This window comes from Sinocyclocheilus anshuiensis, unplaced genomic scaffold (genome assembly GCF_001515605.1).
Source record: "Sinocyclocheilus anshuiensis isolate Anshui unplaced genomic scaffold, SAMN03320099.WGS_v1.1 scaffold1098, whole genome shotgun sequence".
In the NCBI taxonomy this organism is placed as follows: Eukaryota; Metazoa; Chordata; class Actinopteri; order Cypriniformes; family Cyprinidae; genus Sinocyclocheilus; species Sinocyclocheilus anshuiensis.
This window is the reverse complement of record NW_015538053.1, coordinates 730,529-740,257: the sequence shown is the minus strand read 5'-3', so window position 1 is coordinate 740,257 and position 9,729 is coordinate 730,529. Positions and strand designations below refer to the sequence as shown.

The window sequence follows — 9,729 nt, the reverse complement described above, 5'->3', positions numbered from 1 at the left end:
TATGCTGTGCGCACGAAGTAAAGCATGTACAACTGAGCTGCAGCTTCTACTCTTTAAAAATCACAACTCTGCTACTAGGAGTGGGGTTTGAACCCACAAGGACATTTGTTCATTGGATCTCACTGCCTTAACCACTTAGCCAACCAAAGCAAAGCCACTGGCATTTTTCCCAACCAGAAAATAATTTATCAATGATGGGTTTATAATAAAAGAACCCATTTTGTGGATTGATTTCTATTAAGTTATTAGTTGTGATTTTTATCTAAAGACCATTAATAGGTTTTAAAGCTGCACTTCGCAAGTTTTGCCTCTTTGTCGCCATCTGTTTGAAAACCTGCAATTGCAGCTGTGTGCGGAATTATCTTCATTGCGCGAGTTGTGCTCCGGCACGGCTCCAGCACAGATGAATCTAATGTTTTGAGGAGTAATGTGTGGCAGTCAGTCGCCGCACTGGTGTGGATATTGTACTTTGCACTCACAGATTCTAGCCTACATCTTGGAATATATGACCCAAATAAGCATTTTCACCGGATATTGTCATCTGAACAAGTAACAAGTCTGCCATGTTTGTTCTGACCAACTGTTCATTACAATAAATCATGCTACCAATGTTGATTTACTCGAAATTAGCTCATATCACATCAAACCGTACAAATTATTGTTATACTTTATTCTCAAATTGTTAATGTTAACAACATCAGCATTGCGTGACTATAACTATAGCGTGTACAAGCGAGTAGATCTCTAATTGTCTAAAAGTCATGTTTTATAAACGCATAGTCCTTTCTGGATTACGATCCGCCATCAAAATGATACATTTAATTATTCTGGCTGCTGTGAGAAAAGGCTATAAACGATCGGCCACCTGCAGGATCCTCACATGCGATAGCCTAGTAGCCGGAACAACTTCTTTATGTTTACAGACATATTTTCCCGTGAAAACCTACCCGTACCACTCAAATTAGAAAACATTATTATAAGCTTACCATTGTGAATCGGGCTCAAATATTGATTTCAGATCATTTAACCAAAAAAAAAAAAGTTATGGACTGCAGCTTTAAGTAAATAGGGTCATGACTAAACCGGGTTATAACAGTCTAAATTTGATCAGCTGCTCAATAAGAGAGTTGCAAACAAAGCAATTTGCCAAAAATAAAGGAAATTGTTTGGAAAGAAATCTTAAACCAAGAACACTTTGTTTTATTTGTTTCATTTAAATGCAACATTTTGAAATCTAGTTTTAAAATAGGATTTAACGTGTTAGGTTTATGAAGCTAAATTTGTTGAAATTCTCATGTTCAATTATACAATTTAAAACTGTATTTCAATATCAAAAATTTAGCATAAATGTTTCAGTTTTGTCATACTGAAAACATTCAGTGTTGTCTGCATACACAATTTCAAGTGACAAGATCACAAACATTTCAAACATGCAAATATGAAAAAACAATCAGATACATGAAGAGAAATTGTCTTTAATGTCTTTTTTCTATGTTAATGAGTGATTTATACAAAAAAAAAAAAAAAAGGCAGACAATTTTGCTCCAACAAGAAAAAGAACTGCATCACTGTAAGATACTGTCAAAATGGTTGCTTTATATTTACTGAATGTAAAAATCACATTAGTATGGCATCGTATAATTGAAAACATCAGTGGTTTAGCTACTGTATGACAGGAACTGGCAACACCGTGGTGGAACAGATGAAGGATCAGCACGAGAAGCACAATTCAAGCATTATTTCCATCAGATAATGTGGAAGGTCTGATATAGTGTGAAACCAATTTGTTTAGAGTGATGGTTCTTAAAAGCAGTTTATAAATCTTAAAAATTCCAAGATACACTGAAATGACCAGTTACCAGACGAAACTAAAAAAAAAAAAAAAGATTGGGAGATGGAGAATTCAAATGTAAAACCCACTCAAGAACAATAGCAAGGCAACTGCACCTCAAAAATCTAGGTAACCACACAATGGCCTTGAAGAAACTATGCAAGACTGGCAGCAACTTCTCAACGTCGATCCTTCCGATCAGACTTCCGATCTCTCTCGCTTCTGGAGGACCTCTTCCCTGACCGGCTTCCTTCTGAACTAGTCCTCTTCCTGTCAGGTTTGGAGTTCTTGTCTTTGGAGCTCTTGTTTTCTCGTCCACTGCCTTTTGAGGACTTGTGTCCCCTCTCACTGCCACTCTTTCTGTGCTCCCTGTCCGATGGTCTCCTGCGGCGTCTGTGGTCTCGGCCATCTCTATCCCTGTCATGACTACGGGAGCGTGAACTGGAAGATGACGAGGAGGAGCCAGATGAACTGCTCCTACTACTGGAGCCACTGGAAGAGGAGCTGGATCCACTGGAGGAGCTTGAAGAGGAACTGGAAGAGGAGCTGCTGCTACTTTGGCTCTTGCTTCTCTTGGCATGGACTTTGGCCCGTCCGCGTGCGTCATCTGCCTCCTTGCTAGCTTCCTTTGTGTCTACTTTGGCTTCTTGTGGTTGGACTGATGGCTCTTGGCTTTGCTCTTGAGAAAGGACTTCTGGGTCAGGTTCAAGCTGTGGCTGTTGGGTATCAGACGCCGTATCAACATCTTGTTTGGTGTCATGTACTGATACGCTAGGGGTCGGGACGTCCAGCTGAGGCTGTTTACATTCCTCGGGCTGTATTTCCATGTGGCTTTCAGGGGTTTGCTGAGAGTCTGTTACAACGTCCTGCTGAGTCTCGTTCTCGGTCTCCTGCTCTTCCTCCTTTTGCACATTACCTACCTCTTCAACTGTGGCTTCTGGACTCTCAACCGGCAACTTACCCTGTGCCTCATCTTCCCTCTCAACTTCTGTGCCCTCCATCTGCTCTTCCCCCTCTTCCTTAACCTCACTTGCTCCCATATCCTCCTCCTCATCCTCCTCATCTGCCTTCCTCCCACTCTCCTCGTATTTGTCCTTCTCCTCACCCTGCTCCTGATCCCCCTCCCTCTCCTTAATCGCTGAGCTCTCCTCTCCTTCCTCCTCGACTACATCTTCCTCCTCGTCCTCCATCTCCACATCATGTCTGTTACCTGTCCGCCCTACTCCAGCCTTACCCTCCTCTTGATCTTCTTTCTTCGTCTCTTCAGACCGACGGTTATCCTCCATTTCTTTGTCACCTGTCCTTTGGGACTGACGCCTTGGCCGAGCCTCCATTTTGTTGAGTTGCTCTGCAAAGGCTTCATGTCTCTCATCAAACACACCTTGGAAATTGGAGAAAGAGTTAAAATAAAAACATTTTAAAAAAACACACTAGAGCTGTCAATTTTTTTTCGAATATTCGTCGAATTTAAAATAAAAATCCACATTCGAATGCAAAAACGTTGCATTGCACTTTAATGTTTTTGTTAGCCTATCCAGTTGAAGCCACTAGATGCGGCGCTGCTGTGTTGTTCATTAAAAATATAGCGGAAAAAGAGAACATCAATGCGGAGAAGATCTTGTTTACATCAAAACCGAAACCAAGCCGTTTACACAGAACGCATTTCACATGCATTTTCTAGACGGACATCTATTACGGTTGCACTCGCGTCTCGCACAAAAGAGCCGCATGTTTAGAAAGCCATGTAAAATTAATGCAAGTTTAACTTTGAAAAAAACAGACTTTATGGCGGGTTTTTTCCCCCATCCCACTGCATCTCATGTTTTTAAATGAAAAATGTACTCCGTGTGTTGGCTGTACGCCCTTTGTATTAAACTATGCATACATACATGATGCGGTTTTGTTTATAGTTGTTTAAGCAACTTAATTATAATTGGTTTATAAACATTTTAAATATTATGCACTTTTTTTTTTTTCGCAGATAGTCATGTTATCTTATGCTTTGAATGACGCACCCTCTTGTGGCCTCAGGAGATAAGCCAAAAGCTTTTCTTCACCCTAACTGAAATTATGCATTTTAAATTCGAATATAATTCGAATTTTGATACTAGAAGTACAAAATTCGAATTTAGTTTTTCAGCCATTTTGACAGCCCTACCACACACATTCATGAGCTTTTAAAATCCATGGTGGAAAAATGTAGGGGAAAAAAGAGCTATGAATGTCTATGGGAAAGTATGTTTCAAGCAATATGACAAAGTATTTTTTTTTTTTTTAAATCAGTCTTTTCAGTTAAGTCATAATTGCATGCATAATTTGACAAGAATTAGCAACATATGGTTTGAAATAGTTTAAGACAGAATATAGCATGTTAAACCACAGTACATCAACTTCTATGTTGAATCAGTAAAACACTCATAGCTAGATTCATTTTACCCAGTTGGTACTAGTAGTGGATTTTTTTTGATGCCCAAAGCCAATTTCTTAGAGCAGGTTGGCCGACATAAAACCGATATATAGGTTATCACACTATTTAAAGGACACCAAACAATATGCTGTGATAAAATGAATATTTAATCTAATATTTACTAAATAGTTTGAAAATGATTTAACATTTCAGACAGCAACTTATGTTACATATAATAAAAACGTAAACAATGTAGCCAACATAGTACTTATTATTATAAAATATTTGTATAGCACAAACTTAGTCACAAAACAAAACCAAAAATTACCGTTAAATATTAAAGAGTTAGTTCACCCAAAAATGAAAATTCTGTCATTAATTACTCACCCTCATGTCATTCCACCCCCCTAAGACCTTCGTTCATCTTCAGAACACAAATTAAGATATTTTTGATCAAATCCGATGGCTCAGAGAGGCCTCCATTGACAGCAACGCCACCCAAACTTTCAAGAGCCATCAAGGTACTAAAGACGTCGTTAAAACAGTCGACGTGACTACAGTGGTTCTACAATAATTTTATGAAACGACGAGAATACTTTGTGCGCAAAAACAAAAAAATTACTTTATTCAGCAATCTCTTCTCTTCCCTGTCATTATCCTTATGCGGTTAACAACGCAGTAAGCACAGTGAAGGCTTCCGTGTTCTACGTCCAAACGCCAGCTCATTATTGGCCAAAGCTGCACATGTGAGCAGCGCGACGCATGCGTGTGATGCTGATGCAGGAGCCGTCCAATAATGAGCCGGCGTTCTGACGTAGAACCTGGAAGCACTGGACGTAAACAACGTATGAGAATGACACATAAGAGAAGAGGTTGTTGAATAAAGTCGTTATTTTTGTTTTGTTTTTGCACACAAAAAGTATTCTCGTCGCTTCATAAAATTATTGTAGAACCACTGTAGTCACGTCGACTGTTTTAACGACGTCTTTAGTACCTTTATGGATCTTGAGAGTTTGGGTGGCGTTGCGGTCAAGAGAGGCCTCTCTGAGCCATCGGATTTGATCAAAAATATCTTAATTTGTGTTCTGAAGGTGAACGAAGGTCTTAGGGGTGTGGAACGACATGAGGGCGAGTAATTAATGACAGAATTTTCATTTTTGGGTGAACTAACCCTTTAAATGCAGAGCTATATAGATGCATTTACCCTATAAACGTAATGTAGTCAAATACATGTTCTGGACCACAAAAAATGTATATACCAGGTGTAAACAAAGTTGAAAATATCTGAATCTATACAAAAAGTGGAATACCACAGAAGCCAATTCAATAACCAGAAAACTAAGTTATTAAAATTAAACTTACCATTTAATTTTTTCTGAGACTCCTCCAGGAGCTTTTGAGTAGCAGAGCACATTCGACCAGGCAGGTAGAAGATCGGGGGGTTGGTCTTTGTTCGAATGAACTTGATGAGCTTAGAATTATGTGCATTCCACTCTTCTTGCTAAAACACATGAGAACACCATAATGCATGGAAAAGTCAGACCAAGGACAGTCTATCCAAATAAAACTGCTGCAGGTATACAATAAAAGAGCCGCTGTCTCCCTGCAGCTGAGAGACATACCAGTTGAGCGAGCTCCACTTTGTGCTCCAGAAGACGCATCTCTGTTTGTTTGGCACGTCTTTCTTCAAAGAGCTCTCTCCTTTCACTCTCAACTTTTTTACGCTCCTGTTCTGCCTGCACTTCCAATTTCTGCTCGATTTCTTGGCGTCTTTTTAACTGGAGGGGGGGAAAAAAAACATAACTTTTAAAATTAAAGCAGCACTTTGTTTCAGATGTGGCTTGACTTAGTGTTGCTTGCAATTCGCTGACTTGATTCTTAACTTGAACTCAATACAAATAAAGTGGGTTGGGAATAATTCAGCTTTGGAAGACCAGTTGGGAAAAATACTTATTTTTTCTAGACAAATATAAAAAAAAAAATATATAGCCTCACAAAGGAACCAAGAAATAGAACAGTGCATTAAAAAAAGAAAAATTCAAAGCTTAAGCCTACCCGCTCTGTGGACACTGTAGACTCTTGTTTGAACTTCTGCAATGTTCCCATCAACAGGCCAAACATGCGCCGGTTTCTGAATGAGGAGATAAAACAATAGTTTTTTAAATTCCACATTTACATAGTCATTCAAGCAAATTTGCAGTGGAAAAACAAGGAAGTAAATGATAAAAAAAGCTTTGCAGACATTGCCTAAAACAAAAGCATTACCTCTGCTTTCCTCTCTCATCCATTGTCTGATCTTGAATAAGATCTCGGCGCGTACGTTCTTTGGAGGTAGCAACCACAGATGACTGCAACGCTGGCTGTAGATTAAAAAAAATAGAGCAAGGTTATTTTAAAAACAAAGGGACAAATCAATGTAGATGGGGGAAAAATAAAAAACATTCTGCATACTTTTTTGACATCGTCATCATCCTCAGCGTCGCTGTCATGGCGTGAATCTCTCCTGGCTCGCTGGTCCCCTGCCAGCCTAGTTTGGCATAAACCGTTTGTAAGTGTATTTGGAAACATGCAAAACACAGAAATGAACTTATTTCATAACATATCCAGAAATCAGCTAATTGGTAAGCAATGCCTCACCTCAAGAGTGCCCCTTCAATGTCTCTCTGTTTGGCTGGGGGTCCTCCACCACTATCTGACAGTCCACGCCTGATAGGGTTTGACATACATTAAGAACAAATCCAAAATGTGTTTATTACAAGCATTTTCTAATACAAGAACAGATTCTTACCTCAGCAAATTGATTCCGCGCCCCCTACCTCCACCTGGGCCTGTGATGGTCAGTCTCCTATTTTGACCCGGTCTGGAAAAGACAAAAAGGTAGAAGACGCACAATTAATAACCATACCTTTATATATAAAAAAAAACAAACAGCATATCTAACCCCAACTATGACTAGGCATGGGCCGATTACCGGTATCAAGGTATAGTGCGATTTGGAAATTTCACGGTTTCAAAACCACTAACATTTTCCGTTATACCGTTACTGCGGTATGCGCTGTTTTTCATGTCTCCTCAAAGACTGAAAGTGTAGGAATCCCTCATGTTGATTTCAGTGTAGAGAGTAACACGACCCTCCTCCTCCTGTTGGTGCGAGCGAGCGGTCAGTCATGTGTGTGTAGGATGGACGAACTTAAGGAGCTTCCCCTGGAACTTACACGATCAGCAACCGGATGTTTTTTGCCTTATTGCAAGCAACTCGTCTGTGTTCTGGACTTGCACAAACTGCGTTGCAATGCATATCATTTTCCAAATGTCATTTATGTGAAAATATGAAGTCCGTAAATGCCCGTTAACACAGGCCAGAGACGCTGAAGACGGATGCACAGAGAAAAATACTGTAGTAGGCAGATCACTCACTGTTCATGATGCACGAACTATTGGAAGAAAATCTTCAATATCGATTTAGGTTTATATGAATGGGTTTCCAAGGGGAACTGACCGTCTTCGGAAACGTTTAGATGGTATTTTCTTTTCATCTCGTCTCTGTATAATTCACATTAAAGCAGTGTTCCAGCGCAGCTCTGCTTCGTTTACAGCGGTAACCAAGGACACGCTGAATCCTGCTGTCAGAGAGTGAATCTGCGTCCCATTCAGAGCTTCGCTGTTTGTTTCGTTCAGGCATGTAGTATAATTTCACAAAGCTAGTCAGAACATTCTGTTTTTGCTTCAAATTGGGTTATTAAATCAAATTATGTATATGAAATTATATAACTAAATGATATGAAATGATATAAATGATATGTATGAATTATATAACTAAAATTAAATAACTGTAATTACAGATTTAGGTTAAATAAAGATGTCAGTCTTTATTTTTCTTCTTTTTAGGGCAGCAGTAGCTCTAGCAGCAAATCAACCATCCACATCAAAAGCTGCAGGACAGCCCACATTTCAGAAACAAATCAAAGAAAACAAATACTACTGTTCCAAATATTCTGTATGTTGCTCAAAATATATTGTGTTCAGTTTTTTTTGTGTTTTTTTTTACCCAGACATTTAAAATGAACACATTTTAGAGCTGTGACAACAACACAGTGATACCGTGATATTTTTGCTTAAGGTTATCATACCGTCAAAATCTCATACCGGCCCATGCCTAACTATGACTGTACGACTTCTTGCTCAGGAACATACACAAGCTTCTCAATCACATAGTCTAGGTCAGTGGATATTTATATTTTATATATATAGTCTCAGACATGGACAATAAATATAACATAATATAGTAATTCAAGACCCAATTAATTGATGGTATATATGCTTTTGTTGAAGCTGTAAGCCTGTATTATTTCCAAGTTATTTTTAAATAATCACATTCAACAGCGAAAATAGATTTGTCTAATCAAATCCTCTAGAATGAGAATGGTCTGCCTCCTTAATACTAGAGCCCAACCAATATGGGTTTTTTGGGGCCGATACCGGTATTAGGGAGTATTATCACGAGATTGAAATTTAGTTTTAAAAAAGTGCTGTCATAATACAGGTTTAATAACTTTTTTCTTATAACAAAAATAACTGAACATTTAAATGCAATAAAGCAATACAGAAAAATGTATAAAGTTAAAAGTTTTACACAGATTAAAGTGCAAAAGAACTATAAAGACCAATAGGTATCTCTTTACAGAAGTGAAAGTGTTGACTGGTGTCACTATCTCGCGAACGCGCAGGCGGATCTCCACCAAATTCGGGGGATCCCTTCAGCTTGTGTAGCCCTCTCGAACGCCATCCTCCGCACGTCGGTAGCCCCCCCGGGATCACTTGATCGGTCGACGCCGGACCGAACCCCCGTAACTCCCGAACCCCGGGGGCTATCGACACGGGGGTGGTCTCATTCAAAAGCGGGCATCTAGACATACACTTGATTCACATTCGAGAGGGTTCCTCGAGCTGAAGGGATCCCCCGAATTTGGTGTGGATTAGCCATGCCGTTACGGAGATATGGCCGTTCAAAGTTTCAATGGTTTTCCATAGACTTGAGCTTTAACGCGTTTCATCCAGGTCGCCAGTAGCAAATAATGGCGTGCGCTCTGCTGGACAAACTAAGTAATTACACCATTTCAAGCATTTTATCTGCATTATATGTTCCGTAAAAAAAAAAAAAAAGAAATTAATATCGGCAGCATATTCGCCGATACCGATATATCGGCGACAGGCTCATATTGGCCGATAATATCGGCAAAACAATATATCTGTCGGGCTCTACTTAATACCACCTGACACATAGCAAATCAAGTCCACTGCTGTGACGTACTTAACCCTGTAAGGCCCACTGATGTAATATTACATCATTTTTAGCTTGACTATAAAAAAAAAACTGCTCATCTTTTTCGCTCTCTAAGACCTAGGGATGTAACGATTAACCGCGAGCCGCATTATATGTTCTGTAAAAAAATGTTTTTATATATATATATATATGGTCTTTGAGGGTTAA

General features: G+C 39.2%; 1 protein-coding gene across 1 annotated transcript in view; it reads right to left on the bottom strand.

Annotated features, from left to right (window-relative positions):
- Positions 1-1,491: 1,491 nt before the first annotated feature.
- The window catches only part of LOC107682204 (pinin-like), a 17,362-nt gene continuing 9,124 nt past the window's right edge, over positions 1,492-9,729 (bottom strand). Inside the window, exons 2-9 of the mRNA XM_016478531.1 lie at positions 7,027-7,098; positions 6,876-6,944; positions 6,690-6,765; positions 6,504-6,598; positions 6,294-6,369; positions 5,861-6,016; positions 5,601-5,739; positions 1,492-3,212 (exon numbers count right to left, since the gene is read on the bottom strand). Of these exons, the coding sequence (XP_016334017.1) occupies positions 2,011-3,212; positions 5,601-5,739; positions 5,861-6,016; positions 6,294-6,369; positions 6,504-6,598; positions 6,690-6,765; positions 6,876-6,944; positions 7,027-7,098 (1,885 nt within the window). The 3' untranslated portion in view covers positions 1,492-2,010. The remainder of the gene's footprint in view (positions 3,213-5,600; positions 5,740-5,860; positions 6,017-6,293; positions 6,370-6,503; positions 6,599-6,689; positions 6,766-6,875; positions 6,945-7,026; positions 7,099-9,729) is intronic.